General features: G+C 42.8%; 1 protein-coding gene across 1 annotated transcript in view; it reads right to left on the reverse strand.

The window, feature by feature from the left end:
• Window positions 1–516: 516 nt before the first annotated feature.
• Window positions 517–17805, reverse strand: part of RABGAP1L (RAB GTPase activating protein 1 like) — a 177205-nt gene continuing 159916 nt past the window's right edge. Inside the window, exons 19-25 of the mRNA XM_088524459.1 lie at window positions 14641–14733; window positions 7490–7600; window positions 4001–4105; window positions 2794–2877; window positions 2237–2308; window positions 1191–1388; window positions 517–831 (exon numbers count right to left, since the gene is read on the reverse strand). Coding sequence (XP_088380585.1) covers window positions 676–831; window positions 1191–1388; window positions 2237–2308; window positions 2794–2877; window positions 4001–4105; window positions 7490–7600; window positions 14641–14733 — 819 coding nt within the window. The 3' untranslated portion in view covers window positions 517–675. The remainder of the gene's footprint in view (window positions 832–1190; window positions 1389–2236; window positions 2309–2793; window positions 2878–4000; window positions 4106–7489; window positions 7601–14640; window positions 14734–17805) is intronic.

The following is a 17805-nucleotide window of genomic DNA, read 5'->3' on the forward strand; positions in this document are numbered from 1 at the left end:
CTCAGTGCTACAAAGAATTGCACTACTTGCATTTCTGAAGAAAAAAAGAATCAAACTTTGTAATTATTAGGAAAGTTCAAACAATTGTGCCAAGAGAGCACAAGACTACCTTTGCTATGGCCTAAGCTTTACAGAAAGTGCTTCTCTGCAGGACACAGTTAGAGCAATAAAATTCTGAGATGGTCCTAGGGCATGAGTTATTCTTGACACCCACACACATACTAGTACTTATTACACTGTGCTTTCTGTGAAGAGATTATGCTTCAGTACTTTACATTCTCCATTCTGTCTCCTTCCCCAGAAGAATTTTTTTATGCAAGATAAAAATATTTTTGAATAATTAGTCATGTATTAAGGACCTAGTTTTGAATTATTTATTCATTTTTAACATCTAGTCATATAAAATAAATTGTAAAAGTATGAAGGTATCAGAACGTGGCTTTCAGCAAGGCAGTTGGGAAACAGGAATTCAACATAAAACAGGATTTTCTTTTTTTTTCCCCCCCTTGTAAAGGGTCACATCAGAATGAATGAAAAACACCGAAGAATTTAACTTCAAGCCTGCACTCCTGCCTTTTGTCCTTTCCCCAAGAGGAGAGCCCACTGGAAGAATCCTCCAGGGTTTGTATGAGTTAAGTTGTTCTTTGTGCTCTGGTACTGGGGGTCTGGCTGGAACTATGTACTGCTCTCTTTGGGTGGCAGAGGTGGCTGAGGCTGCTGTGGTGGCTGTGTGCCTGTGGCGGTTTTGATAGAGTTCAGGGTTTTGCTAAACCAAGAGTTTTTGGCAGCTTGGATTTCATTCATAAGGGCTCCTCTCTGGTGCTCCAGCTCCTAAGAAAGCAGAATAGTCAGAATTGATCAAAAAAAAAAAAAATAGCAATTAGCAAAAGAGCATCTTCAGATTCAATCACCGCAATCAAGCACTTTCCTTCTAACCTCCCAGGACACTGGAGGAGGGCAAACAAACCTAGCAAACAGCTGAAGGTATTTATGTATTTCTACAAATGAACATTTTCTTTATTTGTTTTTAAGGACAGAGGAAATAAGGATATTGTAAGTTCCCTGGTATACATTGGTAAAGGAATATGCTCCCTTTAGGAACATATTTTTTCTGCATGATTCAGAATTATCAAGTTCCCCTGTACAGTGAGGTTATAGAGACCACCACACTGTAGTCAAATTCCATGTACCTGAATTTTGCACTTGGCTTCCACAAGCTGCAGTTTGGTCTGTGCAAGTTCCAGCTCCATCTCTCTCAGCTGTTTGGTGAGTGCATCCTTTTCATCATCTGTTTCAATTCCTTGATTCTCCCTGTTTGCAGCAGACACCTTCAGTGCTCCCTCCTTACTGAAAATCTCACTGCAGTGTTTGCAGGCCATCACTTTACCCTGAAAGAGCCAGAAAGTTTGTTTTTAATCCAAATTCCATAGGAGTTTTCTGGAAAAAAAAAAGTATTAGCCTGAAAATAATGGAATGGTATAGCAATAATATATACTGAAGTTTTCATTAAAGTATTTGAGAAGTTCATGAACTTATAGGGTTTATTGAATGGTAAAAGAATCCATAAAAACTACCTGGCACATTCTGTTTCTGCACAGAGACTTTGCTTCTAGACTAAAATTGCACAAATATTTTTGTAATCAAGACGTAGTAGTATTTTGTACTACTAACAGCAGTACACTATAGAATAGCAAGTTGTACTCTAGGGACTTTCTGTCTTGCAAAGAAGCACTTGACCAATGCTTAAGTTAATATAGTTTTTGAGATTTTAAAGAAATACAGGTAGCTTTTCCTCATTTCCCATAAGAGAGCATCCTGTTTTGGCTGTGCTCTCTTGCCGTCAGTTGAATTTCAGCATCCTACAGATTAGCCCTTTATGCCAACAGCATCTGATCACAATAGTAGATGTAGCACATCTGAAGATGTAGCACAGCTGGCCTAGCCTTATCTAAATGAAAACAAGCTATTGAACTATTTCAGCAAATTATAGGAACATTACTAATTGTACTCATTTTTGTGATGAAACCTAGAAGATACAGCAGAAGGAAAATAATTGTGAAAGGAAATAAAGCCTTTAATTATTTATATCCTATGAAAAATGAGCGTGGGGCTACTGGGGCAGCTTAACAGATGCTACTGTTGTTTACCATTAAATTCAGTTCATGTTTTTTTCTATATTACTGGCATTTAGGAATACTTGAGTTAGAAACATCTCATGTAAAAACATCATTCTCACCTTCACAACTTCCAGCTCATCTTTACTGGCTGCCTGCTGTTTTTCCAGCCTGGTACTCAGCTGAGAACAAATCTGCCGGACAGAAAGCAATACCACAGATAAAGTTTACTTTACTAAAATATAGCAAGTACTTAGGAACAGTGATGTTTGTTAGAGCTATACCATATTCCCTGCCTCATTCATATATATACTACACATAATGAATCCCACTGAGGCTCAAAAAGACAGCATTCAATATTGAACCTTAATATGGAGATGGGAACATTTTAAGGACAAATTGGTTTATATAATTTCAACTGCACTGTGCCACAAAAGAAAGAAGCATATACCCTACAGTATTAAGAATATCTGAAGGAGAGGTTATTCTTGGTTCACTAAGACAGCAGACTACTAGGAAAGCCACATAAAGAATTATAAATAGATTGCAAAAGAATTACGATAGATTAAAATGGTTGCTCTCCAGAAGTCTGGAATGTAATGCATCTTAGAGCATGAGCTCAGGCTGAATTCTCAGGCTGAAAAGGTTTACAAGTAAAAGAGTTTTTGTGGAACATTACCTGTTTATACTCAGCAATAATGGCTGTGGTCTTCTTAATCTCAGATTCTGCTTTCTCTAACTGCTTCCTGAAGACCTCCTTCAACTACAAATTCAAGGAGAGAAGTTACACTGTATGCTGAAAGAAGATTACAATATGGGTGATCAAATTGTTCTGAAAGCTTTGTTGTGTTTGCAGCAGTACTAAAGCTGTTTATTTCAGTTATTTTTATTATAGTTCTTCAGACAAAAATCTCGTTTACTCAACATACAAATTATATATATTATATCCAGTTATAACCTCAAAATCTCTCCAGTCTATACTGGGATACAGTGTATCCCTGCTTCCCACGGTGTTCTCCTGTATAGCCATTTTCCTTTGCATTATATGGTATCTTATGGTCCAAACTATACAAAACACCACCATAACAAAAAAATCTTTGAACTTAGTGTTTTTGTTTTTTTCCCCTCTGCACACTGTACAGCAGGTTTGGAGAGGCCTGGGAGGATGGGCTATCTATTTGTTTGTTCTGAGACTGACAGGGAGAAAAATCACTCCAGCCCTATCACACTTTCATCTCCCCAACAGAAGAGAAAGACTTCTGGTTTCATCTCTGGCACTGCATTAAAATACAACTAAATCCTTTCCTTACCGTTCAGAACCATGAAGCTTTGAGAGCCCTTTCAATAGAGAAGAGGCCGTAGAGGATAGATCAAACACAGAATATGGCAGCCTCCATTTTAGAGGCGCACAAAATTACTCTTTGTTTGTTGCAGTCACTGTTGTCAAATGGCAAAAATAAAAATCACAGTATAATTTCTGAAACATATTAAATGCTTCAGCCTATAGATAGGCAAACTCAAAAAATAAGATTGAGTATTTGGCAGGTGAGGCAAAATGAGTCCAGCTCTAGTTAGCAGAAATTCAACCCCCAAACTTCAACACTATTCTGCTGTTGGTTCTAGCTTATGTTAAGAATTTTAGCTTTATTTTCATGGACCAGGAGCTGAATTCAGAATGGCCTCTGATACATTGGACATTCAGACGTTAAGTAAAGGAAGACACCAGGAAACGTATCTTTCTTAGAAAGATTTGCACTGGTGATGTGAATTTTTTACTGCCACAGAAGTTTAGAGATAGAATTCTTTCCACAACACCACATTCATGCTTTACTAGATATGCTTTTGCCTGTGTTTAGCTAGATGGAAAAAGTCAGACTATGTTTTACCTGAGCAGTTTCTTCTTCCTGCTTCCGTTTCTCTTCCTCAGTCTCCACTAGTCTCTGTTTGGTCAGGAGAAGTTCCTTGTTCAGAACATCTGCTTTGTCTTCAGCCTAGAATTAAATAAGCCAGTGTGATCTAAGTGTTATCTGTTCCAATAGAAATATATTCATGCACGTCTCGCATATATTGCAGATTCAGATTCTAGAAATAGAAATAGAATCTTCAGGCAACTACAGGCCAGTCAGCCTCACCTCCGTCCCCGGAAAAGTGATGGAACGGCTCATACTGGCCGTTGTCTCCAGGCACATGGAGGACAAGAAGGTGCTCAAGAGTAGTCAGCATGGATTCACCAAGGGGAAATCTTGCCTGACTAACCTGATAGCCTTCTATGATGAAATGACCGGCTGGATAGACGAGGGGAGAGCGGTGGATGTCGTCTATCTCGACTTCACCAAGGCTTTTGACACCGTCCCTCACATCCTCCTGGGCAAGCTCCGGAAGTGTGGGATAGATGAGTGGACAGTGAGGTGGATTAGGAACTGGCTGGATGGCAGGGCCCAGAGAGTGGTGATCAGCGGTGCAGAGTCTAGTTGGAGGCCTGTGGCTAGTGGGGTCCCCCAGGGGTCAGTCCTTGGTCCAGTCCTGTTCAATTTATTCATCAATGACCTGGATGAAGGCACAGAGTGCTCCCTCAGCAAGTTTGCTGATGACACCAAACTGGGAGGAGTAGCCGATACCCCAGAGGGCTGTGCTGCCATCCAGAGGGACCTGGACAGACTGGACAACTGGGCGGTGAAAAACCTCATGCAATTCAACAAGGCCAAGTGCAAGGTCCTGCACCTGGGGAGGAATAACCCCAGACACCAGTACAGGCTGGGGACCGACCTTCTGGAGAGCAGCTCTGCAGAGAGGGACCTGGGTGTCATGGTGGACGACAAGTTGACCATGAGGCAGCAGTGTGCCCTCGTGGCCAAGAAGGCCAATGGAATCCTGGGCTGCATTAAGAAGAGCGTCTCCAGCAGGTCGAGGGAGGTGATCCTGCCCCTCTACTCAGCCCTGGTGAGGCCGCATCTGGAGTATTGTGTCCAGTTCTGGGCTCCACAGTACAAGAGGGACGTGGAGCTGCTGGAGAGAGTCCAGCGCAGGGCTACAAGGATGATCAGGGGCCTGGAACATCTGCCCTATGAGGAGAGGCTGAGGGAGCTGGGCCTGTTCAGCCTGGAGAAGAGAAGGCTGAAAGGGGATCTAATCAGTGTATATAAATACCTCAAGGGAGGGAGTGCAGAGGACGGGGATGGTCTCTTTTCAGTGGTGGCCACTGATAGGACTAGAGGAAATGGCCGGAAACTGAAACATCAAAAATTCCATAGGAACTTAAGGAAAAATTTCTTAACAGTGAGGGTGACAGAGCACTGGAACAGGCTGCCCAGAGAGGTTGTGGAGTCTCCTTCTCTGGAGATCTTCAAAACCCGCTTGGACGCAGTCCTGTGCCACGTGCTCTAGGTGACCCTGCGTGTGCAGGGGGGTTGGACTAGATGATCTCTAGAGGTCCCTTCCAACCCTAAGCATTCTATGATTCTATGATTCTAAATACCTCCTCTCACCCTCAAATGCCTCACCTGACCTATTATTTAAAGGAAATTCATGTTTCAAGTAGCTATTTTTTAAGCTATTTCATTGCAGTTCAACAACTAAACCAAAGGACCCTTTTGCCAAATACTATCCATGCCCAGATTACAGGAAAACAAGGTTCATAGATCATATGTCTTTATACAAACCTAATAGAAACAATGATACATAGATTTTTTTGTTGTTGTTGTTGAGAACAATATTATTCCAAATGAGGGCAGCATAATTTAGCTCTTGTCTAGTCTTAGTTAACTCATTCCATTTTTTCACAGTTGCCTTACAAAATGTCAGCGCTAAGACAAGTATAAAAGACAAACCAGATTGTCAAGCAAAAAAGTTTGCTTGACAATGAAAAATAAGTATTTTCAGGAGAAAACAGATACTCTGTGTGTACTGGAGAGTATGAACTTTCTCTCGTCTGTGAAAAGTCAAAAATATGGTGAAAATGTACTGGTAAATGCTGTGGTTTCATCTATCTCTGCTCACTGATCATTACTGATCCTCACTGATCATTAAGAAAGAAATTTTTAGTCAATGTCTGATAGTATTCTGCCAACTACCTCACCCCCTAACCGGGAGATAAACACTGTGTTGCAGCACTCATCTGCTCAATAACTCGGAGTTAAATCACGCAATGGCTGTGCAATTTGTTGAAAACACAAGAGGGCAAATTGCACTGTAAAACAATGAACAACAGTGTAGCGGCCGTCTCTGAATTACACTTTGTTTCTGCCATTACTGGAGATATTGGCTTATCTACCTGCCATAGCATTAACTATTAATGAGGATGTTACTGCTGATAGCAAAAGCAACTCCACTAAGGCCACAGCCAGAGGGATGGACTGAGGAGACCTGCATTGCTTAGTGTGCAAATGGCCATGTGGAAGAAAGCAATAGAGATGAGTAAATGAAAGGAAGATGGATAACGTTGGCATCTTAGGACAAAAGTAGTACGGGATTTATAATACTTGTATATATCTAAATACGTGTTTTAAAATGTAATATAAATATTGTAATATGTTTTGAAGTAACCATTAAAATATTTATTATTTTAATCTGGTCATTCCAGGTTCTCCTGGCATCTGCAGTGGAATGCAGTAGAATTGTGTGTCACCCATTCTTGCCCATGAGGCCTGGGAAAGGGGTACTTGCTTCACAGCAATGTCCTGATATTCAGGATGCAACTTGGGGAGGAGCAAACAATAAGCTTGTTCTGTATGCAAATATTCCTGTATACAAGAGCATTTCAGCATATTCTTTTTGTCCTTTACATGAAAAGGACCCACTCCACCAGGCATCTCTGACTGCTCTCGCTCACCAAAGATGGCTCAGATTTTTAGAATCACATGGATCCAAAACAGCAGTCTAATTCTCAAGAATTTCACTAAACAAAAATATAAATTGCAACTACTGCAGTCAATGACATGTTAACAACTTCCAAGTTAAATACTAAAAGTCTGAAACTCCAGAAAAGTCAAATCGACAGGCTCATGCAAGACCAAATTTTACATTACAAGAGAATATTGCCTTCACTGAGCAGGGTGCTAATCAAAAGGATACTGGGATATCCCACTCATGTATTCAATACATTAATAACAGCTGCCAAGGAATTTATCAATATTACATAAAACACTACATTACATAAAGCAAAGAGGAGGGTGGAATGTGTAATTCTCTGAAAGCCAGCTCTAGGATAAATGGCTCTGAAAGCTGGTGTCCTCTACGCTGCTGGATTCATAGGAAACAAAAACAGTTATCAAGGGATGCCCAGGGATCCTTTCAATTTTTGATGTCAAGCTATTTCATTATCTCTGAATTTTGTTCGCTGCTCTGCTTGAACTCATCACTGCTGGTGATAGACTCACCTGGTCCAAGTCATTTCGTAATGCGATTTTGCTTGTTACAAGTTCATGTGCAAGGTCATCATTCTCCTGCTCCAGCCTCATGCTGGCTTCTTGGAGCCTGCGGTTCTCCCTCTGCAGGAAGAAAGGAACAACCAGAAACAGAAGTTAATTCTTGTCAATAGAAAAGAAAGGTGAGTATATTGTACACTGAGAAGGCAAGAGTGCACGTTAAGACAGGACTGTTGCCCTGGGAAACAACAGTGAATTAAGCCAGCAGTGCAAATGCAGCAATTCCCTTCACATCCCAATGACTGTGCTTGAGACGCGCAAGCGCCACACTGATCATAGGGCTTTCTCTGTCAAAAGTAAACCCAGTCCTCTCCTCACAACCACTTCTCTTCTGCTTGGTGATCATGGAAAGAAATTAGGCAAATAAAATCCCACACAGCATCAGTGAAAAGGACCTTTTAAAGAGATAACAGTATTTCTGATCAGAAGTCTGCCCAGCTGCATTTTACAAAATTTTGACTGCAGATAACCATAGAAATAGTCCATTTTGTAAACGCTGCAGTGACAACTGTCCATCCTCTGCTGGACCAGTGAAGAACAGCACTTAGATGGGAACTTCTCTTGAGCTCATATATCTCCATTTCTGCACTTTCTCTGTAATTTGCCCAAGTGAAACAGAACTCACTTTAGAGGACACCTGCTGAGCATAACTGTTGGATGGAGGGCGGCTCTCGCTTTCTGAGCAGCGGGCAGCAATACAGAACTGTGCTCTGCAGGCAAAGCCCGACACCACAAAATGCAGAAGTTGGAAAGCAAGAGCCCTGGTTCTCCCTTGTACTGCACTCACTACCGCTTCACACTGGCATAAATGACTACCTGAAGCACCAATTAGTGAAGATGAGTATACCAGAGAAGAATGTAGTAATCTGTGTTTCCTACCAAATCAGTTGGAATAACCGTTCTATTAGGGCGGAGAAGCAGAATCATATTTAAAGAATGTCCCCGGGTCAACTGGACTTCCAGGAGTTGGACATCAAATGTGTGGCTACAAAAGGAAGCAGCCAAGGGGACCAGATAGGAGGACCCTCCTCAAATGGGTTTGAAGAGAACAGAGAGTCTGCTGGCCTTCACTAACACACTGCCCCTGCCTCTCCCATGCAGAGCAGATTGCTGAGGCTATCAGCGTGCTATGGAAACGCCAGGAAAAAAGCAAGGTCATGTGAAACTCACAGATGGAGAAACAATAATCTACATGCTGAGACTTCAAAAAGACCTCATATTCACTTAAAAGATAAGTTATGTTCTCCAAGGAAGAACAGTAAAGGGAAACATGTGTAACAACATTTAGGACAACAAAATATTTTCCAAAGGTCATTCAGGTAATCCCAACGTTCGGAAAAAAATGTTATTATATAAACACATTATTCATTTTCCTTCATCTCTCCTGGTCTCCAGCTATGCTCAAGTATTTTTTCTTTTCATAATACAACACAGTCAAACAGCCCTGTTTTCATTTCTGTTGGAAGAAGATTTTGCATGAGTATCTTGAACAAAAAGGGGCAACTCCCGCTCTGAGAAAATCTTAGAAAACCTAAATCCCTAAGCTTCCTCTGTAACCAGAAGCATAACCCCTTTTCAAGAGCTTTCTCCTTAATGTGCCCTTATTGTGCAACTGAGTACAGGAACTGAGTACTCTGTACAGGAAAGCAAGTTTGTTTCCTCTTCAAAAGATTATATTTTACATAACTGTATTGTTACAGAAACCTTAAGTCAAAATACTTAAGTATACCTTAAGTATACCTTAGTATAAACTTTAAGTATAAAACTAAATTGCAGTTTTTAATTTTTAGAAAAGCTCTGAAGTATCTATTCCTCTTTTTTTCATATAATCTAATAAACTGATTCTACAGACACAGTTCTGCCAGTAAGCTGTTTCAGAAAGGGACAAGTTCACAAAGAAACTCAGACTAGTTTGGAGATGACAATAAGCACATGATACTGACAGCTGCTGTAGCACCACTACCTCTTTATAGGAACATTGTTTAGAGAAAGAAATCAGCAAAGTTTTAGACTTCCACCGAATACCCCCGAAAGACATTTGCTTTAACATTTTTGCTATGCTTTTGCCAAAAGCTTCAGTGTCTGCAAAGCGAGCTGCACAACGTGAAGTTTGAAGTTCCTGCTTTGCATTCACAGACAAGTGGATAAGCAAGCTTCGTGGCTGGAAATGAGCTATCCTCCTCTTAAACTGGAATGCACACGGCACAGTTTTAGTAAGTTAAATATCTCTTACCTCAAGCATCCAGTCAGTAGCTATCAGTGATTTTAATCTTGTTCTCCGTATTTTTAATTTCTAGCTTAAAAATCTCTTATTGGGACACCTTTACTCTTCCTCCAAAGAAGGCAGTAGGAGTAATTAGACATGGTTTGTCTTTTCCAGCTCCTCCCCCCAGTTCTAGCAGTGAAAAACTGCCTCCTTCCTTGGGAGGAAATTCTTTATCTGCTTCAATCCAAATAAAACCTAGCATTGCAAGACAAAGACAAAAACACCAGGCAATACTACTTGTACGGAGCAAATGATTTTTGAGGGCTCTAAAATATTTACAGGGTTTTTAAAGAATATCATTGACAATGGGAAAAAATAAAATTCAGTAGATGGAGATTGTTAGTTACAGGCAGACTCACATCAGAGAGTATTTTGTAACATGGCATGAGCCAACTAGCCAGACCTGCTGGTTGTCCCTGGTGTAAACAAACAGCTTCCTGCCCTTTCTCTCTATAACACTAACAATTTACTGGCTCCAGCATTTCCTTCTCTTTGGTATCATTCAGCTTCTACAGCCAATAAATAAGATATTCCTCTTTCCCAGAGAGTCTCCTCCCTTTTGCTACCAAGGGCAGCCGGTGAATTCAAGCTTGCTTTTAAAAGGAGGATACTGCATTTCTGAGAGGGACAAACACCGTTGCCACATACAAACACAAACAAACTTACCTCCTGTAAAGTCACAGAGCAAATACTGCTTTCAACCATTGGTGTAAAGACAGTGAAAACAGGATATAAAATAAAAATTTAATACCAACAAAAACAGCCAAAAAATAAGAAAATGTCACTGATTCTTTGAGGAGAGGCTTTGGTTTGGATTTTTAAAGATGATGTGCTCCAGCTTCCATCACACACTTGACTGAAAGAATGCAAATTTGAAACCAGTAGGCAAGCCTCAACTCAGGAAGCACGAAAGGGCTAAACTCCACCCTCTACTATCTCCCCGCTCCGAAGGAGGGATACAGGACGGGATGAGTGGTGACGGATGATCCTCCTTCCGTGGTACTGCTACAGCTGGGCGGAACAATGTCACCAGCCCTCTTAAGCAATGCAGTTGTCACATTTTCGGAGGACCAAAAGCTCGTGCCCCACCCAGGGATTTGCAGAGGAACAAGTCCCCAGTGGTGAAACAGAAAGACTGGTTAAAATTCACATTCCTGGATGCAAGCAACTCGTTGGCTTCGTAAGCCAACTGGAAAGAGCTCTGCAACTTGAATTGCAAAGCCAATTCTGAAGGCAAAAAAACAGAAAGCAGCCATCTAAAAAGTAAACTGTCCAGGAAACGCCTCAAGGAAGCAATGCAGAGGCTTCTGGAGGAGGGTTGGTGTTTTGTTTGTTGACTCTAGCTCAAAAGAAACTTTAAGAAGTATGCTAGGACAATTTTAGGAAACAAAACAAACAAAATCCACACCAACTTATCTAACATTTCTTCTTGTTAGGCTTATATATTAGGGTATAACGTAACCTTGTTAAGTTTTTAGTATCACGACTCAAAAGTAAAAAACACAGTTATATTAATTTTTGTTGCACTTCAAACACACAAAGGATATTATGTCCAAATAACACATTTATTCAGCTTGACAACTTCTCCTTTGCACAACAAGGTCCATAGAGGTAATGGTGCTTCTACAGTCAGAACAGAACTCAGTGCACAGACAGGGGCTGTTTGCAGGTCTTTGCCCTGTCTTTATATTGTTATATCCTTTTAATTTTAAACAAAGAGCTCTCAAACCCAAACTCCCACAATTTTTTCATCAATCCCAGCCTTGTACATTTGAGGTGTTCTGAGACACTGAAGAAGGCTCATCCACAGTATAATTCATCTGAACTATTCTGCTGTTTTTGTTGCACATATAGATCTTTTTCTAGGCAATCTGCGATTTAATGTAAGTAAAAGTCATTAAATGTGGTGCCAAAAGTAATTTAGAACATGTTTACTTTTGCATCTTTTAAAAAGCTGACAAAAATGTTGGATGATATTTTGTTATAAACAATAGATAATAAAAACACTCTACTGTAGAAGGTATCAATAAACAATCCAGTCCTCCCAAATCTTTGTAAATACAGAAGGAAATAACCCAGAAATGATTTTATGGCACTCTTTAATACTGTTGTCTTTGGCAAATGAAATCTATCACAATCCACATGTTAAGATCCAGGCTAGGCAGGAGCTTGTCTGTCACATGCAGCTCCAGTACTGCGTGAACCCAACCTGTCGAGGGGCGCTGCTGGTAAACAGCAGGCCGGGCTCTGCAAAAAGGGCCCTTTCCTGGGACACGGGGGCCCTGGGGCCGGCGAGCTTGGGCACAGCAGCTGCATGGGCATGACGACCCCTCCCTCCACGCAGCCCTTTAGGGCAGCAGCTCCCTCGGCCCAAGGGCAGCGCTGGGGGCAGCGCGCGGCGCCCTGCCGCTCTGGCACCCGTCTCTGGCTCACTCTGCGCTTCTGGTGACTGCCAGGCTGCAGCTGCCACGCGACTCCGTGAGCTCCGCTGCAGAGCGACGGCTGCGCAACTGCAGCCACGAGCGCCGGGGAGAAGGGTCGCTCAGCAAGGCCCGGCCGGCAGCTCCACCAACCACCTGCTCTTTTCCACTCAACAGCCCACCAAGCAATTCCCGCAGGAGGCCAATCCGCAGGAAAGTGGATGCAAGGCAGCCTAGGAGCTCCTCATTGCCACACTTGGGTGAGGGCTGGTGCGACCGCTGCTGAAGCGCAGCTCTACAGCCGCCGCTAGTCTGCACTGGCAACAAAACCTGAAACACTGCAAACCAACAGTGAAAACTATAACTACTACAGCTAAAAACTAGTAACAAACTGAAAACACTTTTCTTCCTTGGCCTGTAAGAGGACTTTCTTGCATGGAGCTCCACTCCAGAGACCCCATCCAAGAAGCATTCTGCTGTTTTCCAAGGCAAGTCCCGCTGCACAGGGCCTGCAACTGATGCCATCACCACAAAATGCCCTCTGAAAGCCTGTGCATCAGTGCTAGCGCTGACAGCACCACCAGAGCCAGCTCTTGCATTCTGCCTGCACGCTCTCACGCCACTTGCTGTCCCATAGAAGCACAGTCTTTAAATGACAACTCCCTCCTGTAGTCTGATGCTACAGTAGAATTGAACATGCAAGATGAGGGTCAGAGGGCACGAGGGAGCATTTTTCCATGACACCAGCCAGCTGCAGAATGCATCCAAGCTTGGAACTCCATGTGCATCAGCCAGGTATGGGACTCACTCTAATCACAGCATCAATAAGAGGGCTCAGACTCAGTCCAGCTTAATAAAATCACACAGCAAGTTGCAAAAGTGCAAGCTAAAACCCTGCACTGGGATCTTGACTGTGACAGGGAGTCATGCTGGCAGCGGCCACAGTCACTTCAGTCTCCTCCCTTGCAGTCTAGGGATAACATTCCTCATTGCTCACTGTCCAGGATTAGACATTCAATATGCTTCCACATAAAAGATGCCTTCTGAATTTTGTAAGTATTATTTAAATTCTGTGGTAGCATAATCAAACCACTGAAAGAATACTTTGAAGTTAATGAGCAGCAAATTCTGGGTTTGACATTTTTCCCTGAATAGGTATATTGACAAACAGCTTCCTGACAACAAATGCAGTCCCAGTTCTCACATTAAAAAAATCTACACTATTTGACATAAAAAGAACTACAGTCAAACTACCTCTTTTTCTCAGGTAAATACTAAAAAAAGTCAGTTTTACTTTGTCCATAACATGACCTCTACCTCAGCATGTTTATGAGTTATAACATAGTCTTTCACTGCATATTTTCATGCTGTGGTCTTCTGAATATGGTGCACTTTCCATGAGTTTACATGTTGTGTAAATCTGTTGCATTCAGTGTCTTAGCTATCTTAGCTACTGCTCCATAATCCAGGTAGACACCGTACCAATGGCAATGGGTTTAACATACATAAGGCACAATGAAATTCAGCAGGTAACAACGTCAGTTCCCAGCTACACTGGGCAGTAAAGTGCTTCAACTCTGGCAGCCTGACCTATTTTCTTAAAAAAGAGTAAATAGGAAATGAATCCTCAATACTAAGTACATGCCTACAGACAGCGCTTCTATCACAGAAACATCTACAGCAACAAAAGGCAGCAGTGACAATAAAGCAAATACATAAGAAAAATAAGCAGTGCTGAGTCATAGAGAACTCTTCCTTTTTGATGAGCTATCAAGCTATCATATGAATAACTGAAACTTTATTTTTCTGCTCCTCTAAGGTAGGATAACTATTACTATTATTTCTATTGCAGGAGTATCTTAGGATCCCAGAAGAGCTCTGGGTCCCAGTGCACTAGGCATTCTATCAACAAAAAATTACTATGTTTGCTATAAACAGAGATGAATAAAAAGGATCTTATGTCAGTCAAGGAAGAGTTCATCTTCCAAAAGTCTCTGTGGACGTTACTGCACACAGCTTTGCTAGCACAATGTGTATTTTCTCCTTTTTGTATCAGTAGCTGAGAATCACCCTTTGTCTCTGCGTCTCATGAAGATCGCCCACAAAAGTGCAACGGCAGGAGAGTTACCTACAAACATATAAACTGAAAGAAGAAAAATATTATATGTGGCTATCTGAAGATGTCTTGAGAGTTACAAATTGTGACTGAAATATTCCTGGACAAACACTAAGTCCAAATGTTCAAAGTGAGCATTCTAGAACTGGGCTCTTTCACCTGCCACCTTCATTCCCTGTGAGCTCTCAGCACATCCCGGGCAGCGAGCGTGGTCCCCCCCACCTCCATCACACTGCCGGGGCGTGGAGGCTGCCCGCGTAACTCCGCCAAGGAAGAGGTGCCCAAACACCAGCTCCCATACCTTGTATCTGTCCATTGGATCCTCCTGCTGCAGCTGGCTCTCTCGCATTGTTTGGTATTCTCGCTCATATTTCTTCAGCTTTTTGGTTGGCACCTGTGAGACACATTCAGAAAACATGCATTGAAGGATTAGAAAAACACCGGAAAAAATGTCTGAAAGCTCCACTTGCAAGCAGGAAGCAAAGGAAATGCTGGATCACCCCTGCTGCACCCAGCAGCTCCCCAGGGCCCCCTCCCCTGCTGGTGCTGACAGCGAGCCGTGTCAAACACTCGCCAACGCGGGTCACAGCGACAGAAGTCTTCCTGCCCCTAGAGCTGCTAATTTCGCAAATGCTTAAAGGAAAACAGTGCTGAGGTAGAGGCATTTGAATAGGAGAAATAAGAAAAAAGATATAAGCTAAAGGAATGAGAAAGCAGCGAGAAGAAAAACATTCTCTGATGCACGTCGTTCACTGAAGCAAAGTTGCTTAGCAGGGATGGCAAAAAAGGCTATTCAGGGTGAGATTAGAGAAAGGGAGTGGTTTCACAAAAGCACTGGGCAGTTCACTGTGGGAGAATTAGAGTAACGGCTTTTACTGCTGAAAGAGCATGAAACTAAAGTCCGCGCAGTGGGAAGCCTGTGGCCGCCGCCTGCACGCAGGCCGGCTGCGTGGGGCTGGTCCTCGGGACGGGGCAGCGCTGCAGCGGGGAAGCGGTGGCTGGACCACGCATCCCGCACACAGTCACAAGCCAGTCAGGGAACAACCGGGCACACAGGCCAAGCCACACATGGACTAACTGCTATGAAAACAAAGCTTGGAACCAAAGCTATATGCTGAACACTTGTGGGGTTTCAGCAAAGCATGGGGAGTCTCTGCCTTACTTCTGCCTTTTAACCGGCCAGACTGTGCACTAGGAGTCATCCCATCTCTTCTTGTATGTTTTTTTCCAGATCTGCTCTTCTAACCCCTACTGCTCCCACCCAACCAACTCCTGACATTACTCCCCAGTTCAGGAAAAGCCCTAACCTGGGCTTCATGCTGGCAGAGGCTGAGGCTGGCAGGAGGCAGCAGCACCAGAGCTGCAGGCAGCACTGCTCCACATCACCAGCACCTTGCCTGGAGGCCTGGAGCTACCCCAGGCAGCAGGTTTGTGTTTACGTGCAGCTTTGATACGGGGCTGCCATTATTGTATTTTCCATCTGATACCTCCTTCCTCAGTGATACAGGGAGGGACCAAGCACGTTTTTGCTGTGGAGAAGATGTGTGTTACAGGTGGGAAATGCAAAACCTGTGATTCACAAAGTGCCCAGGGAGCTCCTGCGTTGTGCAGGGAGCTGCGACCGAGAAGCAGAGGGCCCAAAAGCAGCTCAAGTGCCCACAGTTACAGAGGAAATTTTAAACTAAACCCTCTAAAACCAAAGTGATGAGAGTTAAAAAAAAAAAAAAAAAAAAAAAAAAAAGGATCATTTTGGACAAACGCATGACAGATTTCACTTTGACAACTTTGAATAACACAAAACACAATGAAATTTAAATGACTTGCTTTCTTATGCTAGAATGGGAGCTCAGGATGCAAAGCCAGACCATTTTGTTAAGCTGCAGCTTAACACTGTTGAGGTTCTTCAACATCAAGCATCACAGCACAGAGATGATGGCCCCAGTAAAGAGCTGCTCTTGCCAAGACAGTGAGTTTGGGTAGGGAGCCCCAGCGGGCAGCAGAGCCTGCACGCAGCACTGCCTCTCACCTGCAGCACAGCCTGCCCTGCCCCGCTGCCCCACGTGGCTCCCCAGCTCATTTTCCCAATGTTATTTTTTTAAGCTGCCCAAAAGCAACCTTGTTTCTCTGGCATCATGTATTATTCTGCATCCAGAAGAGGCAGAAATTAACTCACGCAGTTTTTCTTTGGCACTTAATCACCTGCCTCAAAACACACAAAATGACTCTGAACCCACTGAGCTGCTCCTCTCTCTTCACAGTCCCCCCCTTTCCACACACTGATGGCTCTGGATAATTTGTCAACACTTGACACCTCTTCCCACTCCGCTTTTATTGATGAGCCCTTTTGCTGTCTTAAATTCTAATTTATGCCGGCAAGTAGGATGATCCCTGGGCCCTCGCTTAGAAAGGCCTCAGGGACCGTTGTAAGATATCCCGACTTAAGCATGGTTATATCTGCTTATGCAACAACCTTAATAGGACAACAGTACTTAAATACAGTGAAATTCTATCCTAAGGACTGTATCTGGAGGGAAATTCCTATTAGGAAAATGTTTCATACTGATCCCCTAATGCCATAACAAACCTTTAGGCAGATCTACTCAGGAACCCAGGAAGGTGCTGAGCTTCACTGCCATGGTCTCTTCTGCCACCGCATTCAAAGGAGAGGGAGTATTTATTACAACACTTTCTTCTGGGTTATCACTGGTAAACTAAGTAAATAAATTCAAATACCTGTTTCCATATTCCCTATTTAATTCATTTAAACAGCTTGAAAATTCAACAGGTGACCTCTCTCTCTCTCAGTCTTCATAGTTAAGTGCATATTCTTACCTATGCTTTAGTGTCCCTGCACTGCCCCTGACAAAGCATACTCAGAAATTTGCTGCAAAAGCTTCGGCGCTATTGATTTCATCCCTCTTTAGCAGTAGGGGGTTGCTGGCTGGGAGTGCTGGTTATCACATTTCAGAGACTCGTAGGGTTTATAAACATCACCGCTCTGTTTAGCTCACTACTGTGTCTTCCCGACTCCTTTCATATTGTCATGTTCAAGCAAAAAAGCGTGTTGCAGCTACTCAGGCACCCAGGGACGGTAACCCCAGATCATTAGCGAGACCAGTACTGGAATATGCACCCAGTTTGGGGATAGACAGTTCTGAATCTAGTTAGAAGAAAACATGCGGAGCAGACACCCCCAGAGAACAGTTGTGTCCTATGTAAACATCTCCCATTAAGAGGTACATGAGCCCAAAACAAAACTGCAAAAGCCAGGACTGGAAGCTGAAACCGGAATGAATCTAAATGAGAAGTTAGAGACGTATTTTGAATAGCAAAAGATTAATAGATTACCATGGAAAATAATACAGTGCCCACCACCTCCTGTTACATTCTGGTAAAGTGCCCAGCTGCGATGTGAAGAGGTACTTCACTCAAAACAGGTTTGAATTTTCAAAAAATGCTGCTAGGA

The sequence above is a fragment of the Tinamus guttatus genome, unplaced genomic scaffold, assembly GCF_059628265.1.
Source record: "Tinamus guttatus ecotype Peru unplaced genomic scaffold, ASM5962826v1 Tinamus_guttatus_pri_ptg000211l, whole genome shotgun sequence".
In the NCBI taxonomy this organism is placed as follows: domain Eukaryota; kingdom Metazoa; phylum Chordata; class Aves; order Tinamiformes; family Tinamidae; genus Tinamus; species Tinamus guttatus.